The following is a 23883-nucleotide window of genomic DNA, read 5'->3' as shown; positions in this document are numbered from 1 at the left end:
ATATACTGAAAAGCCTTACGTGACATTGTTTCTGCACGTAAAGTTTTATAACACCGTCCACAAAATCTTTTTAGCGAATAAAGTTATGAACTTAATTCTTATGCGTAGGCGATTGATCCGCCTTTTTACTTCTCAACGCAGTATTTGAGCGTATGGACAGTGGTGGGAAATAATAGATAGCAACCAAAACAAGGTGCACGATGGACAGCTCTCAAATCGCGCGCTGGACAGAAAACCTTTTTGAATGTCCGCCAAAATGTCAGACGATGAACGGCACTTGCACGAGCCTCGTCTAGCAGTTTACCGTGTGTGGAAATTTTGTGGGATTTTAAGCCCTTCTCGTTTTTGCGTGCAGACGAATTTGAGGGTTTGTCGGCGTCTTTGAAATGGCGACTACCCGACGCACCGCCGGTCAGAACTCCGACGGCAAGAAAGTGGAAGAAAAGCGATACAGCCAGTTCTCAAGGGACTCGATCCTTCTCTTCGCCGAGTCGTACGGCATCTCCGACGTCTCGCAGCAGGCCTTGGCCGTCCTCACGGAAGATCTCAACTACAGGCTTCGGGAACTGGCACAGGTAGCTCAAAACAACCGTCGCGCTTATGGCTTCAAACGTTGCTGACAGCTGCTTTATGTGATGACCTACGCAATGCGGTTACAGATATTAGTAGTTCAAGTTACTCTTTCACGCCATTACCTGTAGTCACTGATAGAATGAGAACGGCGGGCGTCTCTTTCGAACAGCCGGTTTCCATCCCGCATTGCTTTGGCTGTGCATGCTCGCTCGAGGCTCGCGAGACACCGAAGCGTTATCCCAGGTAGGAAGTTCTCGCTGGAGACGGAAAACACCTCCCTGCTGTTCTCATCCTGCCAGGAGCTGTTAGTGCTTTATGTAATGGGGTTACGGGTAGTGCCAGTGATGCGATGGTGATTATACTCGGTGACAGGTTAAGAGTTCAGGGGAAGCTCCTCGCACCTCTTCCCGCTTTAGCGGAGCGAATGCTCGAGAGGAGGTCGCCTCCTCTCAAGTGTTCACTGATAAAGGTGAAGGAGGTGGGAGGAGCTTCCCCCGAACTCGCATTTCAGCGCCAAAGAACAAGGACAGAGTCAAGAATGGCGACAATACAAGGCGCACTCGCAGCTGAAATTTGATTTGAAATACAGTGGCTTAAATACCATTTAAAAAAATGCAGTGTCTAGCGTCACGTCTGACGGAACCCGAAATAAAAATTAAACTTACGTCCCATGTAACTTCATTTTAAGGTTTCGAGTTACGTCCGGCGTAACCCAATACAAAAATTAAAGTTGCGTCTGTTAGACGTAACCCAATATGAAAATTAGATTTACGTTGGCCGGAACCTGAAATAGAGGTTAAAGTTATGTCTTGTGTAACTTACGCAACCTATGTTTCGCTTTATGGCCGATACATGACGTAAACACATCAATACAAAAATATTGTGTATTACTGCGTTACGTCCGATGCAGCATTCGTGAATAGGTTAAAATCTCGGCTCTATCCATACCTCCAACTTTGTTGAGGGGGCTGGAGTGTGATCCTCGCACATCAAGGCTGCTGAAGCTGGGTGGGTTCGATGCTCGTCACATATAATTTTTTTTCTCTCTCTTATTTCTCCTCCTTTAAGACAATTGATTGCATTTCTTTTTTTTTTTCGATACAAAAACACTTTTTGTTATCCTTGCCGTGTTTGTTATACCTGCTTGTAGCCTTTGCTGGCTCGTGCTGAGAGCAGAGTTGATATGGCTAAGGGCCGAAGGTCTATTGTCATTCTCACACCCGTGTGGCACCCTCGAAGCAGCAGTTGATTTAAGGCAGTCTGGAACAAAACACTGCCAAAGGTAGCGTGCGTGGCGACTTGAGTGGTATGTGATTGTGCTGGGCATCTGTACCTGAAAAGGAGTCGTATATGTACAGAGTGTGGCCATTCGTTGGGAAGTATAGGAGACAAATGAGGCGGCACCATTGGCCGGAAGTGGGCTGGGTGTGTTCCAGGGCACCTTCGAAAATTCAAATGTGGCCAGCCAGTAGCCGGAAATAATACCTTGGCGGTGGTCGCAAGAAACAAACTTAGCAAGTGCGTCGGAGTAACTCTCGGTGATTGAAAATATGGTGCACGTGATGTTCCAATCACGGTCATCCAAAATCATGGTGGAAGGGTACGACTAGCGGGACAATCAACATAATCTGTATGCCAGGCGCCGATGGTTGGGAATCTGCCGTCCGAGTGGTCACACTCTGTCCGAGCAAATCAGAGTTGAGCGACACATTCGTTTCTTACGTCTTTCTGCATGATCATGATCGAAACATCATGTGCACCTTATACAATCGTGTGCGCAACAAAGACGAGGACAAAAGCAGAGAAGGGGACACAACAAGGCGCAACTTTCAACTGAATTTTATTGAAAATTCAGTTGAAAGTTGCGCCTTGTTGTGTCCCCTTCTCTGCTTTTGTCCTCGTCTTTGTTGCGCACACGATTGTATAAGATGTCAAACCAACTCGCCCAAACAACCACTCATCATGTGCACCCTATTTTCAACCATTAAGGGTTACTACACTTCACTCTTATTTGCTGATTAAAACCCAAAAAATATATACCAACATATTCATACGATTAAAACTGTTTCTCGCTACCACCTCTAGGGCATTCTCTCAGGCTTCTGGTTGGCCAAGAGAGCAGGCCAAACCCTCTTCTGCGTCTGGTGCATGCCCTGGCTCTGCCCGCGCCTCCCATTGACCAAACTCTCTGTATGCACGGCTCTGCCTGAAGGTAGAGATGGAGTCACGATTTGAACCAATTAAAGAATGCTGCATCGGACGTAACATAGTTATAATTCATGATATGTTTGTGTTTACGTCATGTATCGGCCGTAAAGTGTAACATTCATTAAGGTTGCGTAGGTTACACAGGACATAACTTAATTTCATTTCCGTCAGACATAACTCGAAACCTTGGGGTAAAGTTACGTCGGACGTAACTTTAGTTATTATTTTGAGTTCTGACGTACATAACTTTAATTTTCACATTAAGTTATGTCGGACGTAACTTTTTATTTCGGGTTCCGTCGAATGTAATGCTAAACACCGCGTTAAAAAAAAAGGTCATTTACAAGATGCCCACCCGCGCACTTTAAATAACAGTTCCTTATCAATCAAGGCCAATGACAACTTGCCAACATACTTATCAAGACCCCTCGTTTTTATTACGTATGCCTCATGGATTTCTCTCGTAGTTCTTTTTGCTGTCGCTCCAGAGTCGTTGTGTCAGGAAAACATGGAGTGCATTCTCATGGGTTGCAGTGAACTGCTATATGTCCTGAAGGTAACTGCTTTAAAATGGCTGCACGTTTTCTAGAGCAGTCATTCATACAACACCCTGTTTGGCCCACTTACGAGCATCTGTAGAAAAGTGGAATGTCATATGCAACCCTAGTTTTGCATTTCATAATCTTGTTTCTATGCTTCGTCTTGCCATCATCACACTCGTCCTCTGGTGCATTGATTTTTTTACATAGCGCGGAGAGCTTGGAAAGGGTCGAAAAGACGACCAGATCGTTGTAATGTTCCTTAACTTTTTTCAAGTTGTGGGAGATCGCGTGAATATAAGAAATTACTGCAGGCCTTATTTTCTGGCATTCACCAGCATTTCTCTCTGTGCCTCTATGTTTTTTGTTTAGGTCCTCCGCAGCTTCTACTAAGGACTTCTGCGGAAAACCTGCATTCATGAGCCGATCAACTTGTTTGAGAAAGTTCCTGCCCATTTTATCTGGACAGCTCTTTTCCAAAGCAGCTCCTAGGCACAATGAGGCAATGGTTCGTTTAACTAACTCTGTGTGTGTGGAGTTGAAAGGAAACGCACCTTTCTTAGGGAGGGGTTCGTAAGCCTGGCAGATGTGGTCCAAGAATTTAGGTTTTAAATCCAAGAACTGTAAACTGCCCCCCAAGGTCCTCCCATATGTAAACTTCAAACCATTAGAGCAGGACGCAAACAGGTCCTTCAAGTCATGCACCATCTTATCCGTGAGCTCATCACGTGGGCGGACAATGACGAAGTAATTATTGACATATCTGGAAATATGTCATTGGCTAAAACGAATTTTACAATTCGTTTTAGCCAATGCAGATACCTTGTTTCTGCAAAAAAAACTTCACCACCAAAAAAACCTCTCGCAACTTGTAGACAGTTGCAGAACGTTAGAACGTTCTGGTTGTCTTTTCGGCCCCTTACGAGCTCTCCGAGTTATGCAAAAAAATTAATGTCCCAGAAGAAGAGAGAGATGATTGTAAGACCAAGCACAGAAACAAGGTTTTGGAATGCAAAACTAGGGTTGTATAGACGCTTTCAGGCAACTGTGCATGGGCACCGCCATAAGCGACCTTCAGTTATTGTTACCTCTTATTCCGTTCGCTTTGCTTCATTATTGCCACAGCAGGACAGGTCATTGCCACTTCAGGTGCTACTGTTTCCTTCTCCTTAGCCTAGGCCTTTGCGGAGGCTCGTCATTGCCCACTTCAGAGGCTCAAAATCTCGGTAAGACAAGAGAAGGTCGGCAATGGTCGCTCAGTCTGCCGCATGTTTAAAGCGTCTCTATGACATTCCAGTTTTCTGCGGGCGCTCCTATGTGGACTGAACTGGGCGTCATATGAATGACCGCTCTAGAGAACATGCAGCCTCCTTAAAGCAGTCACCCTCGAGGTGACTGCTTTAAGGAGGCTGCATGTTCTGGGGTAACGCAGTGAGAAAACTACCAGATAAATTCCTGAGGCATATGAGATAAAAACAAGGGGTCCTGATAAGTCTGTAAGTGAGCCAGAGCCGTCAATGGGGGGGGGGGGGGGCCTTGATTGATAAGGAACTTTTATTTTTAGAGTAGGAGTAAGAATATCGGTAACAGGTTGTTCTGTTCAAAAAAGGTAGTCACTGAACTATCTATTTTGTTCTGAATCTCTCACATGGCATCTTTTGTTGTTTAGGCGAATTCGTGGCATGGATGCCGAGACAGCGGAAAGTATGAGCGGCTTTTTTTGCTATTTAAAGGATAGCTTTCTATAAGCTGGTGGTTATAAACCATTGACGTTTCGGGAAACGGCGGAGGTGATGGAGGACCCCATCCATGATGAGGGGAAGGGGGAACGTATTGGGTGATTATGGATGCGTCAAAGGAAATTTTTGTTTGCTGAGTGCTAGTGTGAAGTAGACTTTTCTCAGTTGCATTTGCTGAAAGAAATCACCCAGAAGTTGGATGCTTGTGGTCAGTAATACGAAACATTAAAATTTTGTTTCCAGGCTTGACTGCTAACGTGCGTTTTGCGGACACTAAAAGTAGCTTGGCAGTCCTCGAATTGTCCGTGTTTAAGTTTCATTCGCTCGGGAGAAATATGGGATGTCGTAGCGTATGTGGCCGTAGGGGGGGGAATGTGAGTGTGTTCTAGAACTGCTGGGAGCAAGTCAAAGAAAAATAAGAAAAGCGAGCCAGTCTGTAGCCTGGCCCCTTCCGAGCTCATGTCCGGCCTGCCTAACTAATCCCTTTTTTTTGGTGTTGAGGCAGAGAACCTTCAAGAGTTACAAAGGTTTTGTCCGGGGACCGCCAAGCCCCTTAGCAGTCGTGCGATAAGGATGTGAAAAGCGAGGAAGAGGAAGGGGGAAGAAGGAAGAGGGAGGGAAACTTCCGCAAGACAGGAGATATTTCTGAGAGCCGCCCTTTAAGGGGTGTCCTACCAGTGTTGCGGAGTTGCCACTCCGGAGTTGGAATGATTCTGGAATCATTCCGCATTTTCACGACCCCGGAATGGAATGGGAATGGAATGGCGGCAACGTTCAGGGGAATGGAATAGGAATGGAATTAGATGCCTTTTGCCCGGAATGGAATGGGAATGGAATGGGCCAGGTTCTTTATATTTTATTTATTTATTTATCTATTTATTTATCTATTTATTTATCTATTTATTTTTTTTATTTTTTTTTTTACGTTCAGCTATATTGAGCCAGTCAGGGAGTCAGTCGGTTGTTCAGAAATAAAATGAGCGGGAAACTGCGAACCCGCGTAAGGCCCTAGCAGACTATGCGCAGAAGAAAAAAATGCAATGGAAAAAGCAAGTGTCAAAGCAACAAACAGAGGGGGGAAAGGGGGGGGGGGGGGGCGGCGGTGGCGGCTTTCACTAGTGAAGTTCGACACATATCCGAATGCGTCTGCGCCTGTTATATTACACGGCTGGTACGTCATCAGCCGACGTGAACGGGACCTGCTGCTCTGGTGATCCGATACCCAGGAAGGAGGCCAGACGTGGCCTCGCTGTGCGGACCCAGACTTTGTACACTTTCGACTCGTCTCGAGCGCGCTGTTTCTCAAAGAGCTCGCACCTGTGCCGGCCATCTCAGGTCGCAATCCACGAGGTCCCTGTTTGAATGATGCTAGGCGAAACTTGAAGACTGCCACTTGTGCATTGGAGGCGGAGAGTCGGGAGGAAAGACCGTCACAACAGGGGCCACCGTATCGATTTTTCAACCGTAACAGAAGATAATACATGTGCTTCAGGATGCTTCAGGTGGTCCATTTTTCTCGAAAATTCCAAATGCAACTGCCTGCATGGTCTTCAACGAGGTCAGATACAACGAAAGGATGTATTGACCTTTCATACAGCAGTGTGGGTAAAGTTTCATGTTCAAGGCAACACCTACAGATTCAAGAATACTGGTTCATCCCACCGTGACGTCATGCAGTGCTGACAGGGGCGCCCTTATTGGACAGGGAAGTGTTGATTTCTTGATGGAATTTATTTTAGAGGTCGAAGTCTTTTCGCATCACTGGTCAGTCAGGCAGTATGCCAGGGAAGGGACCGCGGTCAATCCTCGATGGAACGTTTTTTAAACCCATTTAGGACTCTTCGTCCGGAACCACTACCTTCAAGGCGAAGTGCCAAGCCTGCGGAAAAGTAATTTCGGGACCAAAAAAAAGAAACTTCCACTTCAAACTTAAAGCCTCATCTCAGTTGGCATCTCAAAGAAATTTGAAAAATGTATTGTATTATCAGTATTTATATTTCTGCCGTCCCTAAAATGTATTCTTGTATTTGTATTTCCAAAGACTTTTTGCCTCTTTTTAAAATGTATTTCTGATACTTATCATGGTACATTTTTATAGATATATTTGAGACTTGAGTATCAGTATCTTAGCAACTATTGTCATCTATCCCAGTATTTGTATTTCCAAATACATTTCTGACTATTTCTGCCCAACCCTGCAACGTAATGCAACTGTCAAGTGACACTTTTAACGTTTAGGAATTAGAGGAATGGAATGGAGCGACTCAGCCATTCCAGGAGTGGGAATGGGCCCAGTGTCCCCATTCCTAGGAGTTGAAAGGAATGGAATTATCAAAAACTCTAATTCCCCGAAATGGAACTGGAATGGAATGGGGTTGCCCATTCCACAACACTGGTCCTAACAGGATACTTCAGAACGTGCGAAGCGACACTTCACCAGCATATGAAGTTAAAGTTGAAGTCCGGCTGTCTGTCTTCTGCTTGGACATCAACCGCTCCAGCAGCACGGCTTTTCTCCTCACCTCCGCTGCCCTTCAGTGACTTCAGTTCTCATTGGGCTTGATGTCACATGCGACCTACCAATGGCGTGCTGCCCATCTGTTGCACCGCAACCCGTGACCGTTGTTGCGTCGGGCCATTCAGGGTTTGGCTTGTGCGAAGAGGCTTGACCTCCTTGCCCTCGTATCCTTCCCTTTCCCAATTTCAGGAAGCTTGGACGTGAATAACAGCGGGGGCCTTGTCCAATAGCCAACAGAGCATGTGGGTGGCTATCCGGACCCACGTGATGAGCACGCTCTGGGCCTCCTTCGACGACGAGAACAAAAAAGAACTCCCCCCCCCCCCCCCAAAAAAAAAAAAAAAGAAAAAAAAAAGCAGATCAGCATGCGCTATATGGCGTAGTTGTGTGGACCCACGCGCTTTGAAGTTTCCCGTTTGGACAGGCCTTTTTTGTTGCTAACGGGTGCTATGAAACAAAGGAAGAAAAGAAACAAGACGGCTAAAAAGAATGTGTTTGTGGCATTCCAAGGAAACCTTGAGGCCATGAGCTGCATACTTTTTTTTATAGGCGTTCTGTTAGAGCTGACAGCACAAATGCTTGTGTTTGAACCGTGCGTTATCGGATGCTACAGTGCCAGCTTCACGGTTGTGTCTTGCAGACGCCACAGCCAGCACTACGTAGGCACGTCTCGAGGACGCGCTTGCTCCTGCTGACTGAGAGAAATGGGCTTATGGTGCACCAAGCTAAGCCGTTAATGTGGTCACAGGTAGTGCCAGTAATGTAACTACAGGTATAGTCACCGGCAGGGGGGTCCTTCAGAGCCGTATATGTAGAGAGTTTGGCCATTCGTTAAGAAGTATAGGAGACAAATAAGGAGGCGCCATTGGCCGAAAGCGGGCTGGGCATATTCCAGGGCGACATCAGAAATTCGAATGTGACCAACCAGAAGCCGGAAATAATACCCTGGCGGTGGTCGCGAGAAACAAATTTGATAACTGCATCGGAGTGACTCTCGGTGACTGAAAATATACGCTCATCTAAAATGATGGTGGAAAAGTGCGACTAGAGGAACGATCGACATAATCCGTACGCCAAGCGCCGAGGGCCGGGAATCTGCCGTCCGAGCGGTCACACACTGTCTGAGCAAAACAGAGCTGAGCGGCGCATTCGTTTCTTACATCTTTCTGCATGATCATGATTAAAACAACACATGCACCCTATTTTCAACCACAAAGAGTTACTACACTTCACTCTTATGCGCTTATTAAAACCATTTACGAACATATACCTTTGATCAGAACTGTTTCTCGCTACCACCGATAAGGAATTCTTTTCGGCTCCTGGTTGGTCAAGAGAGCATGCCAAGCCCTCTTTCCGAGTCTGGTGCATGCCCTGGCTCTGCCCGCACCTCCCATTGACCAAACCCTCTATATACACGGCTCTGGGATCCTTCAGTTTCCTCCATTCAGCGTGAGCTTTCCATCTTCGATAATGCTTCAGTTTCTTACACGAGCCTCAAGCTTGCACACGCAGCCAAGGCACGGTGGATGGCGGCAAGCGCGTTCTGGAGGCCGGGCATCTGAAAGAGACGCCTGGCCAGTCTCGTGTCAGCGAATACAGTAGCAGTCACCATTTTGTGCAATTACTGAGTGGTGTGCGCTTATGTGTCAACTGTGAACTTCTTATCACGGGCCAATTGGGTAGATTCGTGTGTGAGCTGCGGGTTTACAACGTAACTCGGAACTCAAACGAATGCGACACCTGTTCATTCGCATTGTTACTGCCACGAGGAAGATTGGTTCTGTTTACAGCCAATACGTGGCGCTGCAGTGATGTACATCGACAAATTACAAGCGTCGTTCCCCCGCTTGCAGAACAGCGGCCAGTTCATGCGACACTCCAAACGGAGGAAGCTGATGTGCGAGGACGTCCAAAGGGCCATGCGTTGGAGCGATACCGAGGTGACATTTTGCCCATCCCTAACTTGACTTTGTAGAGATATGAATACCTAATGAACACATCTCTCTTAGAGCAGAGTTATGATGATGTAAAAAAGGCATTCTGTATTGCTTTTTTGTTTTTACCGGAGTGACATTTTTTTTAAACATCTTTTTACACAAGCATTAAAATTTAAAGGGTGGTTTCACCATATATTGTAAGCTTTCTGCCAGCATTGTACAGACCGTCCGTGGGAAAGCATGAGCAACGTCACAAAGATATTGGAACAGTCACTCATCTGGCCCCGTATGAACCAGTCGGGCAAACATTTGATTTAATAATCGAATAAACAGTGGGTGTGCAGGTGAGCCAGTGATAGTTAATCATAATGTAATGCCCGAGAGTCTGGCATGCAACAATTAAGGAACTTTAAGTTAATGCTCAAGTAAAATGCGATGGAAAAATCATGTGGGAGAGAAACGCCTCTCACTCAACAATAGACTATTGCCTCATGTCCCCAAAGCTGAAAAAGGGAGGCATCAGCTCTCATACAGACTAAAATTGGCAGCTCAGGGGCTCAGTGGATGATGGAGATAAATCAGAACGACAGAAATGCAACAAAAAGATTTTGGGAGCACATTAAGGCACAGGGAAAAAAGACGGAGTTGTGCCAGCACTCACTCACCTTGCAGGAAGGGATAAACGTTGAGGGGAAAGAGGCTCGAGAATACATCAGGAGGACAATTGAAGAAGCTTTTTTGGAGTTAGAACCAGATGAAAAACTGGAGAGCACCAATCACAGTAACGTGCAGGAGGAAGAGAGAGCCAAAACAATGGGAACTACTATAGGAGAATGGGGCAGAGCGGAAAGTAAGATTCCAGGAGGAACAGCAACAGGTCCAGATGACATTCCAATCAGACTAATAAAGGCTCTAGGTAAAGCAAGCAAATGGAAGCTAAAACAGGTGATAGACCAAATAATTAAAGGGGGGGGATGTGCCCAATGATTGGAAACTAAGCAAGATGAGACTAATATATAAAGGCAAAGGTAATAAAGATAGTATTAAATCATATCGCCCAATAATAGTAACTTTGGTCATATACAGGCTAGCTATGCAGATAGTGAAGAGAAGAATGGAAGAGTGGGCAGAAAGCACGCAGATTCTGGGTGAGCCCCAAAATGGTTTCCGAAGGGATAGAAGGCTTGAAGGTAATTTATTTATAGCCACCCAGTGCATAGAAATTGCAGCGACAAACCATAGACCATTATGGGTAGCATTTTTAGATATCAAGGGGGCATACGACAATGTGGGTCAGGAAAAACTCTGGGAACTGCTGAGGAGGTATGAGCTAGATGCATATTTGATTAGATTCTCGCAAGAATTGTATACAAATAATGAGGTGGTTATAAAGTGGGAGGCAGAAACTACAAGACCAGCAGCAATAAAAAGAGGGCTTAGACAGGGTTGTCCCCTGTCACCACTGCTCTTCATGGTATACCTAAGCGAATTGGAAAACAAATTAGAGCAGAGCAACTTGGGATTTGATCTGATGTATATGGAGGGAGGGAGTAAAGTAAACCAAGACATACCTGGACTGATGTATGCAGACGACATCATACTTATAGCAGATAGCCGGGAAATATTGGACAAACTAATTGGGATATGTGGAGGAGAGGGCGACAAGCTTGGTCTGAATTTCAGTAGAGAAAAATCTGGAGTGATTGTTTTTAATGACGAAAAGGGGGAGCCACTGATAATTCAGAACTTTGAAATAGACTATGTAGATAAGTACAAATATCTGGGGGTCTGGATGAAACAGGGAAAGAAATATTTAGAGAAACATGAGGAAAATATAATAAAAAAGGGGAAAAGAAATTCGGCTATTATGAAGCATAGAGCACTATGGAATTATAATAGATATGAAGTAGTTCGAGGCATTTGGAAAGGAGTCATGGTGCCAGGTTTGTCGTTTGGTAATGCAGTGTTGTGCATGCGTTCAGAGGTTCAGACAGGATTGGAGGTCAGACAGAGAAGTGTAGACAGGTTGGCACTGGGTGCGCATGGGAACACGCCAAATGAAGGGGTACAAGGGGACATGGGCTGGTCGTCTTTTGAGAGTAGAGAGACAATCAGCAAATTGAAATTTGATCAAAGACTAACAAAAATGGAGGACGTACGATGAGCGAGGAAGGTGTACAAGTATTTATACATGAAGAGTTTGAATACAAAATGGACGAACCGAACGAGAAAACTAAAATTTAAATATCTGTCATCTAGGGAGGAGACTGAGCGGAACACAACGATAAAAAAGGGCGTAAAAGAAGCCGAAAGAAAAATGTGGAGTGGTAGGATGCAAGGAAAATCAGCTTTAACAATTTATAGGTCACATAAGAAGGAAATAAGAAAAGAACAGGTTTTTGATAATTCACTGGGTAGTTCCCTACTGTTTGAGGCTAGAACGGGGGTTTTAAGAACCAAAACGTATAGGGCTAAATTCGAGAAAATGGACAGATTATGTGCCATTTGCCAAAATGAGAACGAAACAATAGAATATCTTATTTTAGAATGTACGAGGCTTCGTCCTGCTCTCCCGGAGGGGTCGGCGGATTTGGCGGGGGTGCTCGGTTTTGCGGACGAGGATGGAGGTATGGAGAAAAAAAGGGTTACCATCACAAAAAGGAGATTGGAAAACTGGTGGATACAGTCTAGGGAAAATGAAACAAGGACGAACAATTAGCACAGCTGGGGGTCAGGAGGGACAAAGGAATATTGGGACTCCCTCCGGCGTGGCTCCTGCCCAAAGTCTCACACCTGACCCCCAGTGGGTGTGGTTTAAGGAGGAACACTGACGAGGTTGACCAGAGGAAAATTGGCAGCTCCCTCGCCCGGGGGAGGGAGAGGGGGGTGGTGTTTAATTTTTTTTTCCCGATCCCCCAAAGGTCTTTCTGGAAAGTACTCTACCTGCCCGGTGATGTTTGCAGAGAGGTAAAGGGAAAAAAAGAATATAAGAAAAAAGGAAAAACAAATTTCTTAATTAATAATTTAAGGCTAGGTGGCGCAGGCTACCACCCGATATAAAAGGAACAGCCAATACCCATCCATCCATCCATCAAAGAAAAAGACAACAGTAGGAGAATCATTGTCATTAGCTTTGACTAGAAAGTTCCATAATTTCTTCGCACCACAGTCTCGGGTGTTTGCGTTGTGGTATTTGAGACTGTTAGATGCCCGAGTACCATATTTTGCTGTCTATAAGCCGCAATGTTTTAGTCGCAAGTTATCATTTTCAGGAAAAAGTTGGTACGTAGTTGCACTTCTTCGTACTGTCGGTGCCACCTCGATTCGGAATGTCTTTGGACTGCCAGAAGAGCAGGCCATTTTTGGGTCCTCTGGCATTCCTCCTCTGTTGTAAATGTCGGTGCGACCTGCATTTCGCACAGTTAAAATCCATGCTCATAAAGGAACTGATATTACTCGCGCCAGCGTTAGGATGTGTGATGGAAATTTCAGAAAAAGACTACGACTTACGCATGGGGAAATGGGGTAGCGCCTGAAATGTTGAGCAACATGAATTGCGGTGATCCAGTAATTATGTTGTTAATGTGTTTAGAGTGCACGAAGTCAGCCCCAGTGGGCGTCTGGCATCTCCGCTTTAGACGAGAAATTCAGCCAGTGCAGTACGACCGCTAGCCGCCTGGAGGTTTCCACATGCATTACGCGATAGCGATTCATGAATGCGCGTCGGCACAACGTTAGTCTAGGTCGAAATTGGGCACAGGAGGGGATAGAATTCAGAACCTTGGGGTTCTGAGTGCAAGCTTTCTCTCTACGTAGTCCACGCTGCGGCATGTCAACGCGCTCGGTTTTCAATCCCCCTGCGGCGAGTCGGGTGGGACAAATGTATCTGCAGAGTATGGCTTAGCGTTGTTGGTTGCCAAACTCACCTGACTCAGCATCTGGGGACTGACTGTGCCATTCTGCAGCCCGTCTACGGCTGCAGTGGCCCGGACCCCCTGCCCTTCCGCCACGTCAGGGAGGCTGAGGTCTACTGCACCGACGACCACACGGTCGACCTGCTGGAGGAACTGGAGTCGCCCCTGCAGCTGCAGATTCCTCGGCAGCCCAGCCTCCAAGGCAAGTCGTCTCGATCTCTCTATCCACGAGATTTTTCTTCATCTGCCATTGGTCGTTTAGCAGGTCACTTTGCGAAGTCACAAATGTCACGGTTTTCGTGCATCTTTGTGCTTGCAATGTTTAGAGGCCCGGGAGGAGCCTTGTGAGGCTGGTTTCACGGGGAGCAACTTTTCTCGACACTGCCGAGAAAAGGTGCTCCGCGTGAACGAGACAGAAAATCGATTCCTGTCTCCTGCATTCGCATGCAGCAACAACTGTTCCAGCGTGCAATACGTTGTGATTCTCGTTGAAATTGCAATTCTCTTTCAGTATTTAGTTAAGACATTGCCTAAGATTAACATACTTTATAGCTTTAAATAATAACATTGTGCATGCCGATCCTGCCCCCGAGACCACAAGCTAGCAAAAATGATTCATAGCAAGCTAGAACAAAGTAGCATCTCGTCTTTCGCCATTGCCGCCGCCACTACACGAAAATATTGCATTGCTGATCGGCTGCTGCATCCCCAAGCGTTCCCGAGTTGCAGCCGTTGAGTTGTCATCGGCTTCCACCCAGATCAATTCCAACAACTCGTCAGCAGCCCCGGAATAGTGGGGAAAATTGCCCCGTCTGAGGTGGGCATATTGTCATCTTAGGTGAATGACCAGGGCTCGTGCCACCCGCTTGGGTATTGGCACCATATGCATTGACCTTGATAAAATATAAAAAAGGTGAGTCTGAATTATAGAAAGGATCTTTTGAAATCGGCTCGTGATTGGGATTGAGTCATGATCGTGATTGGGTGCCATTTTCAAAGATTTTTTACTTATCAGCTCATGATTGTGATTGTATCATGATCGTGATCGGGTCGCTTTCATGGATTTGTTGTGACTGACTGGTGATTGGGTCATGCTTTCAGGGATCTAAACTGCACAAACGAATGAGGACGAAGTGTGGAAACAAATACGACAGGACGAGGCTGTTGGGATTGGATTATGATTGTGATTAGGTCGTGATTGTGATCGGGTCATGCTTTCAGGTCGGTGGCTCGTCGTGGAAGGCGTCGCGATAGGTGCCGAGCCAACGGGAGCAGTCAAGGGCAGTGCCTCCAGTCTGAACCGCGACAGCGGCGTTGCCAGCACTGGCCAGAACGCGGTGCAGACGCAGGTGACGCCGTCGCACATGCAATACTACGAGGAGGTGACTGTCGCTCTCCTCGGTAGTGATGAACAGCTGGTGGAGGTGAGTCGTACGGGCTGCGCATTATCATAGCACTCGGCGTCTCAAAGCACAAGGGTGGTTCCCTAAAAGTGTTTGAACGAGTTAACCCTTCTGGTGGTCACTGTCGTACATGTACACAGTCTTGGGTAAGTTGCTTTCAAAAAGTAGTTTACTACAGTTGCAATTACTTAAAAAAAAGTAGCAAAGCTGCTGTTGAAGCTACTGTAACGAAAAACTAACTCGTTACGGTTACCTTAAAAAAGTAAAGGCATTACTTTGAAGTTACTTTTTCACAACACAAAGAAATCAAAAGTAGATACCAAATGTTGCCCCCCCCCCACACAGATACTAACATTTATTGCATGAAGTATACAAGTATGTGCATTACTTCATGTAAATATAACGAGGTTTTTTTGCGTCACATTCACACGTGGCCAGGTAGTGACTCGTGAGAAACTACATATTCACAAGTACAGTCAAACCCGTTTATAACGAACAGCCGGAAATGCTACTATCAGTTCGATATAGCAAGTAGTTCGATATAGCAGAAAGCATATACAACAAACTTCCAGGATGAGTTCGTTGTAAGGCGAGAGCTTCTCTTTCTTTCTCCTCTCTCCGCTTCCGCCTTGTAACTTGTAACGTGCTAAAAAGATTTTTACGTTTTTTTGCATGCGTGCAGAGTTTGTTCTTTTAGCTTATCTCCCGTTCTGAATCGTTTCTCTTCGTAAGCAGACGCTTTGGGATGAAACATTTTTTTTCCTGTTCGTGTGTGCAGAGTATACAGTAAAACCTCGTTATAACAAAGTTGAAGGAGCAGTCGTAATTATTTCGTTATAACCATTAGTTCGTTATAGCCAATGTCCATTTCTTCCCACTATTAGCAACAAGGGGAATTATGATTGCTTTGTTATATCCATTAGTTTGTTATATCCCATTTTGTTATAACGAGGTTTTACTGTATTTTAGCTTTCTCCCCTTCTGAATCGCTTCTCTTCGCTCAATTTTGTTCGCAACTTCAGGTTTTGGGACTTTCTTTCTTTCTTACTTCTTTTTTGGAGGAAGGGACAGGTTAGAAGACGATTGTTCGAGCGTTTTTGGAAGCCTTCCCGGAAGGAAAAAGTTTGATATAGCGAATATGTTGCTTGTTATAAAACATGGGTTTGTTCTACACGGGTTTCACTTTTGTGCACGGCGTACACGATACTCGAAATGTCAGAACATGTCATTTGGAAAGTGCAAGGAACGGCTGGATTGGACTTATTCAATTAATCTTAATCCTCATGAAACTGTGAAAAGTGATGACAAAAGTAAGACAGTTACTTTCACTGTTACTTCAGAAAAAGTTATAGAAATACAGTTAGAGTTACATTTAAAGAAATGAACTCATTACACTTAAAAGCTACCAATAAAGTAACAGTGTTACAGTAATTTGGTACTTCCCAAGACTGCGTGTTCAGCGGCAGGAAAGGACAAGGAGAGGACGCGTCGTAGAAATGCATAAATTCTGCGTAAGACGGTTTGATTGACAGATCGAAATACAACTGCAATTTTGCTTTTGCGAGCTTTGCCAATGATTCACGATAGAGTGATGTGTTGATGTTGTTGACGACCACCCAGGCATCTCTGGAAGACCTGGCGAGCAATCCGTGCCTCAGTCCCCTGCTGCCATACCTGGTTCATTTCATCTCGCTCGGGGTAAGCATCGCCAACAAACCCGCCGCGGGCATGCGCGATCACGTCGAGCCAAGTTAAAACGTTTACAACGCAAGTTGCATACAGACCCTAACGGATAATATTCGATGTACAAGTAGAAGTTCTTTTGAAAGCAACTGCTAATGTATTAATTGACTAGAATGAGCATCTGTTAACTTTTAGTTCGTTTTCAGTACTCGCAAAAGTCCAAAATGGTATGATACTACGCACATGAATGCGTAAGCAGTCGCAAGTGGGGGCAAAGTAGTAGTCGGTGACCTGCAAATGTGCGAACCAGCTTGGTTGGAAGCTTTCACTTGGGGTGGGTCGTGAAGGCAGTTTGAGTGCACGAGAGACCGCCGACGGCACTTTGGGTGTCTGCCATGGCCGTTCAACCAAGTCGGGCAAGTCGCCGACGCACCGTCCCATTCTGTGTCCCAGGTCCGGAAGCTGAGCCACGACCTGGCCAATCTGGATCGTCTGCTGCGGACTGTGCACGCCCTCGCTCACAACCCGAATCTCTTCCTCAACACCAGGCCCTACGTACGTGCGGAGACGTCGCTTTCTTGCTTGTTATAACCAAAGATCGTTCCCTCCTCGTCCGATTCAGTCTTAAACGTACGGCATTTATGGAACCAGCTCTTGGCAATTTAATGTCCGAGTGCGGAATGTAGTCTCGATAGGGTGTGCAGTTGCCGAGTGTGCAGTTGTCGTTACTGGCTCACCGACAATCGGTTCGGTGTAGTGTGCGATGCGTTCGACCGACTGCGGTTTCGCAAAGGTTCGAGGCACTCTGAAGGCTAAGCATTTGCAGTGCTTTTGGGAAATGCTAAAGAGAGCCCATTTTTCTTTACGTAGTTGCGTCGGTTTAGTGTGTGTGCCCGATCAAGGTGTGACTACGTTACCGACGGGGGAAAGAACCTGGAAGACAGGGAGCGGTCAGCGATGTCCGGTCGGATGGAAAAAATTCGGGGAATTCGCTCCAGGTTTGGCCGAAAAGTCGTGGGAGTCTGGAAGTATTTGGGGAAGGCGTCGACTGGTCGCGCACTTTTTTTTACGTTTCTGTTCGGACGACCGAAACTTAGCATTTTGGCACATCAATTGTTCGGTTCAGGTTGTGGTAACGAATAGTGTGGACAACGGACAGGCGTTTGTTGTCCACACTTTCCGTTTTAACGACGAATAGGGCTGCGTGTGCCAATCTTTTAGGACGCAGCGGTCGTTCAAAGTGCGGGGTTCTACAAAAAAAAAATTGAGCAGTTCCGTGTTAATTCACGGTGCAGTCACAGCTGCGACAAGTCACAGTGAAGTCGGTGGGCTAAACACAAACGTTTGGAACAAAATAGACATCTGACCATTCTTTTCCAAATGCGTTTGTTTCTTTTTTTTTTTCCGAAGTGCGTGAAAGCTCGTCTCCCGGTACAAGCTCTTGGCATTGACAGTGCTACAACAACATTTTGTTATCGGCAATTTTTTTTCTGTCAGAAAGCGTGTGCAGTGGACATTGTGTACTACAAAAACCCCAAGTATGGAGCGGGTTTTTAACGCTGCAACGTAGCTCAGTGGTGACACGTCTGCTTCGCACACAGCGGACCGAGGTTCAATTACCGCGGGCGGCGGGCAGTCTTCTTTAAGGACTTAGCAACATCGAAAACAGACGTCCTACAATGCCAACTAAAACGTAAAGAACTACTACAACTACAACATCAACAACGGATGTTATTTCCAGTAGTGAGTGGGAAGAGCGCATAATAGTATCTATCGCTGCAAAAAATATGGAACGGGCACTTTTTAGGACACAGGAAATCTGGGGACATGGGTTAGCTAAGGGAAAAAAAGCAACAATTATCATCTTTCATAACATGTGATATAACAAATGCTCAGGGAGAAAGCGCCAAATTTATAGTAAGGCTAGCCACGTGTGAATGGCAGTCGACTTAGACAAACATACTACTACCGTATTTACTCGCACAATGAACGCACCCGCGTAATGAGCGCACCCCCCAAGTCGGCTCTCAAAATTTTGACTTTTTTTCACTCGCGTAATAAACGCACCCCCAACTCGGACGTCAAAATTTTGACCCCCTCCCCCCACGCGCGCGAAATGAACGCACTTTTTTTATCCTGGTGCAGCGAGGTCGCGCATGCATGGGCAGCGTGGGCGAACAAAACGCCTTGCAAAACGCGTTAAAAAAATTCGCAAAGATCCAACGGAAGCAAGAAAAAAAAAAACATGGAGAGGAGTTTTTTTTTTTTTTTTTGTGCACAGCGCAGTCTGCACTTTGGGTTCGCGCGCGACCGCGCGCAAGGAGGTAAGAAAGAGAAGCGCTCTAAGCGAACGAAACAGCCTGCAAAAAAAAAAAAAAAAAAAAAAAACATTACGGAATTAAGAAAAAACAAAAACAAAGAGGAGCTTTTTTTTTTTTTTTTCTCTTTTTTTGCACAGCGCAGTTTGGTTACGGGGGGTCACGCGCCGCGCGCAAGAAGGTAAGAAAAAGGAGCGGAGAAGCCCTTAAAGCAATCAAAACAACCTTTTTTTTTTTTTTTTTTTGCACAGCGCAGTTTGGTTACGGAGGGTCGTGCGTTCCCGCGCCGCGCGCAAGGAGATAAGAAAGATAAGCGGAGAGCCCTCGCCTAAGCAACGCCCAAGCAAACAAAACAGCTTGCGAACGAAAAAAAAACAAAAAACAACCTAAGAAACTAAGAAAAGGCAAAAGCAGTTTTTTTTTTGCACAGCTTAGTTTGTTTACTGGACCGCGTGCGGCGGGCAAAGAGATAAGAAGTTACTTCCATTTTTGGGGATAAAAGGTTGTTCATTATGCGAGTAAATAGAGTAAATACGAATACGGACGCAAAAATTTTACTTCGCGTAATGAACGCCGCCCCCCCCCCCCCCCCCCCCCCCCCCCCCCAACTTTGCATCGATTTTTCGGAAAAAAAAGTGCGTTAATTCTGCGAGTAAATACGGTATCTACATTGCAAACGCCATTCGCGTAACAGTGGAGTTTGTTGCGAAGAAGTCGCATTTGGCTCGGATCACCGTTGTTTCGCTTGGCGTGCCCACAAGAGCAGACGACCAGTGTAGTTCTGCGGAAGACGCCGACAGTTTGTTTGCAGTGAGGCAGCCAGTTTGGCAACGGTGAGGCAGGGGTCAGTGTTTCGTCTCGTTCTCGCAGCCGACCCTGCTGGTGCAGGCGCTGCTGTTCTGCTTGCTGGAGCCGCTGGCAGCCGCCATCAACCCCGTCAACGACCACTGGGCTCTCAGGGACAGTGCGGCGAGACTTCTCGCCTCCCTTCTCAAGTGAGTCTTGAACAGTCGTGCGAGTTTTCAGAATTAGTTAGGAGGGCGCTGTTTCGAGTCATCTCAAATACGCCTGCTCAAGCACGACGGTGGTGCAGAAGTGTACCTCAAGACTGGAAGCGATTTACGGACATGGATGCTAGGGAACAGATTCGAGAACGTCCGCGTGGCTACTGGCATTCAGTAGGTCAGCCTCAACAACTTCCGAAGAAATATTCGTGAGTCGAATTGCTGGGTTTTGCTAAAGCGGGATAGCTCAATTATAGTGCACTGCCAGTCTGGCCTCTGGCCACTGCTGGATATTTAACCAATTGCAGTTCTGGGGCCAATTTTCTGCAATTTATTTCATAGAAATTTGGAAAAATTGTTCTAGTTCCTGACAGGATGAAAACGGCAGGGAGGTCTGTCGGTTGTCCCGCCTCCAGCGGCAGCTTCCTACCTCCAATAACACTTGAGCGTCTCGTAAGCCATGTGTTTGCGTGGTCAGCCGAGGCACGACGTAGGGCAGTGGATGCGGGCCGGATTCCGGACTTTCTGAAAGAGAGACCTTGCCCTTCTTGTCCCGTCAACGACTACAAACACGCACACTAGCTGATTCGTATGCGGAGTGCACCTATCTAAAAACATCCGTGCTGTCCAGGTTACGTCTGCACTTCGCAAACGTGTTACAGATATCTTTTAAGTTCTCGTTTAAAAGGGCATTTAGGGCTAGCAATTTAGAGACACACCCCCTAATACCCTCCAGTCCACCCCCAGACGGGGTCCAAACTTATAGCGTAGACTGTTTTCGTGTGATCGTTACCATGCTGAGACACGACCTAGTTGGGTTGAGCAACGTTTAAGCGTAACTGCAATAAAAAGAGTACAGTATAGACCACTTACAACGTAGCCGCTTATAGTGCAGGACCGGGTATAACGCGGCTTTTTTAAACCACCGGTTCGCCTCCCATAGAACTCCATGTAATTACATACCGCTTAAAATGCAGGCGCGCGAAGGGAAATACCGGTTATAGTGTGGTTTCTAAAACAGCGCGCTGAGCGCACCAATTGACCGGCGCAGCCAGCATGCTTCCCTGTGCGACACTAGATAACGGCGCTAGCCTGGCTAGCCGCAAGCGGCGCTCGCGGGGTAAGGAGTTGCTCGAAGTCATGGCTCCAAGAAGCGGAGAGAAGCGAAGAGAGAGGCTTCAGTTGCCATACCGACGGAGGGACGCACGCACGTGTCGTTCACGTGCGTGCGTCCCTCCGCCGCCTCCGCTGCGTTGGCGTTGGAAACAACTGCAACGACAGACCAATCGCAGGTCTAGGAGAAGGGTTCGAGCACGTTGCATGCCGGTCGCGGGCCGGCTTCTATCCGCAAACATGGCGTCGGTTGCGATCGTTCCGCGTAAAAGCGCTATCCTTGACTGTGAATTTTCGTTTTGTGCCGCTATGATAACCCAGCACGTACTAGAAGGGAAAGATCCACCTACTCGTGCGGCGACGTCGTGGCGGCACTCTCAAGACGGCAGAGACGCCCGTGTCGTCGTGTTTGTTTACTTCGACTACAGTGGTGCTTTCTAAGCATTTGTGTTTTCGAACATCGCTCGGATTTCTTATTTGGAGCATTTCACGCCTGTGCTAAAGTTGAAAGTATTACTGGCGCGTATCGTATAAAGGATGCGAATGTTCACGCGTCTTCATCACCGGAGAAAAGTGATTAGGGTTAGCAATCCTGAACGCTCGCATCGTCCGTCCGCAACCAGCGACGCTGTTAAAAGGCTGCGCCAGGCAAAAGTCACTCATTTCTTTCAAAATTGACACACTTAAAAGAGAACTGTACTAGTCTGGTGAAATAAAGACTCCTCTTCGTCTAATATAAAATAAATTTGTTTTACAAAGATAAGTTGTCTCATGGCATGTATTTTGGCCTGAAAAATTGATGTTTTGGTTATAACGCGGTACCGCTTATAGTGCGGATTTTCACGACCCTCGCGACATACGTTATATGCGGTCTACGCTGTATAGTCAAGGAAAAAGTAGAATTATTGGTACAAACTCCTCGAATTCTAGTGCCTTCCATTCGGCAAATAAAGCGATGTGCTATTTTTCCCCAACTCGACTACATCAAGATTCGACATGGTTGCCATCACAAAAGAACTGTCTACAAACTCTTCGAAAGTCTCTTCTAAATCACTACTCGCCCCACCCTTTGAGATTTTTGCAGGCACGTCTGCAATGGGGCTCTGAGCCGTCTGTAAAGAGTTTCATCCGCAGGAAGTGGGGCGACCGTGCCTACAGCCTCCACACCCAGGTGCTCGAAGCCCTCGGAGAGTGCCTGAGAGAACCGTCCAAGCCGCTGTGTGCCCAGTACGGTGCCGTGTCCGGCCTCATCGCGCTGGGCGTTCCGGTGCTTCGTCAGGTGCGTGGCACGTCTCTTCCGCCCCCTTACTCTCGCAATTTAGCCCGCTAAATTGTTTGTGCCGGGATTTGTTTTTCCTGCTTGCCAAACGCAGACTTTGGTCACGGTAGCACCGTAGCGTGCTCTGTGAAGAATATTTACTTATAAAGGATGCACTATTTTGTGGGCGAAAAGTTAATTGACGTCTGCGCGCCTTTAACCTACGACAGATTTCTCGTATTGTACTTTTGAGACACGGTACTACGCAGTTGCACCTCAATCTTGCACACCAAGCTCACTCTTTGGAGCGGCCTTACTCTGCCTATGTTTATTCGGAGCTAAACCAGCCAGGGACACTGGCACCCTAAAGGTTGAATTATCTTTTTGCCGTCTAATACGATGCAAATTGTAGTCATAGACAAACAAAAAATACCACAACGAAAAAAAAAATATTTTATGCGCATGTGCGCTTTTTTTTTTTTTTTTTTTGCTTTTCTCGTCTTTTTTTTACCTCCTTGCTTCTTTTCATTTGTGACATAATCGAACATCAAATTTAGAAGCTTTGTAAGCGAGATTGCTATAATATTTAGTAACGGCATTCGTAAAACATGGTTTTTTAACGCAATTGTGAACGCAAGTGCGTTCACAATATCAAAATATCTCAAATCGGAGTCCGGAAGTGATGTCGCCTCCTGGCTATTTATCCTTCCTTGGAAAACGTGGCGGTGCTCAGCACTTGTAGCAGTGAGGGTTATCAGGGAGTCAAGGAATTGGTCCAAATTCTCTATGTTTGTTAGACTTACCTCTGGCCTTGGATGTTTTGATTTGCGTGATGTGACCTGCTGCGGGAAGTTTGTTGGAATGACACAAAGCCTCAACCAAGGAACCACTTGAAGTTAGAGCCCCCAACGCTCTGGAGACGCTTGGGCTGACCTCATAACCTTCGTTGACAGAGTGTCGAGAACAAGTAAAGGACTTCGATCCGAAAACCTCCAGGGGTCTTTCAGGAATCGGTTTTAGCTAGGCTGCCTCCTCTCATCCATTCTTTGGGAACCTGTGCAGCATACTTGCGGTTGTGATTCCGCGGCGGGGCAGCCTTTTACACAGCGCCGGTGTGACATGGCCCCTCAAGTCACTCACTTCGGGAACCTGTGCGTGTCACCTTCGACCCCGCACCGTTTCAAAGGATTTGAGATTGCTGAAAGAGTTCTAAAAGAACTTTAAACTCGAAAGCGAAGCGTTGTCTGCTCACAGCGATAGGTGGCAGGCGCGGTCGCGGGTGAGCACGTTTTGGAGGCGGGAGAAACACTCGAGTTACAGGACAACTCAATTTTTGACGTCGCTGCACTGGAGCGGATCGTGCGGGAACTTCAAGTTTGGCTTTTGGAAATTGTTTTTTTGACTTCACAAATACTGAGTTCTCAATCTTCGAATTTTGAGGGTAATGTCCAGGCATCATTTTAAATTTTTTCCGATAATAAAAAAAAATGATTTTGACCTGTCAGTGCCCCACTAAAACACATGCAGAGGGGAGGAAAAAAATTTTTAAACAGCTGGCTGGGAAAAGGAAGTTGTAAAACGAATTTACAACAAACTGTAAAAATATTTTAACCTATATTTACGTCATGAAACATATTTATAGGTAGTTGGTGCCTCTGGGCGCCCGCGGAAAA

At 46.3% G+C, this 23883-nt stretch overlaps 1 protein-coding gene across 1 annotated transcript in view; it reads left to right on the top strand.

Annotated features, from left to right (window-relative positions):
• The first annotated feature begins 172 nt into the window (after positions 1 to 172).
• The window catches only part of LOC120838743 (TAF6-like RNA polymerase II p300/CBP-associated factor-associated factor 65 kDa subunit 6L), a 31126-nt gene continuing 7415 nt past the window's right edge, over positions 173 to 23883 (top strand). The window contains exons 1-8 of the mRNA XM_040208784.3: positions 173 to 575; positions 9434 to 9520; positions 13483 to 13633; positions 14653 to 14855; positions 16455 to 16532; positions 16971 to 17072; positions 19706 to 19830; positions 22087 to 22231. Of these exons, the coding sequence (XP_040064718.1) occupies positions 387 to 575; positions 9434 to 9520; positions 13483 to 13633; positions 14653 to 14855; positions 16455 to 16532; positions 16971 to 17072; positions 19706 to 19830; positions 22087 to 22231 (1080 nt within the window). The 5' untranslated portion in view covers positions 173 to 386. The remainder of the gene's footprint in view (positions 576 to 9433; positions 9521 to 13482; positions 13634 to 14652; positions 14856 to 16454; positions 16533 to 16970; positions 17073 to 19705; positions 19831 to 22086; positions 22232 to 23883) is intronic.

This window comes from Ixodes scapularis, unplaced genomic scaffold, assembly GCF_016920785.2.
Source record: "Ixodes scapularis isolate PalLabHiFi unplaced genomic scaffold, ASM1692078v2 PGA_scaffold4__175_contigs__length_147842914, whole genome shotgun sequence".
NCBI classification, from domain to species: domain Eukaryota; kingdom Metazoa; phylum Arthropoda; class Arachnida; order Ixodida; family Ixodidae; genus Ixodes; species Ixodes scapularis.
Note: the sequence above shows the minus strand (reverse complement) of the source record. Positions and strands in the feature narration are given on the sequence as shown.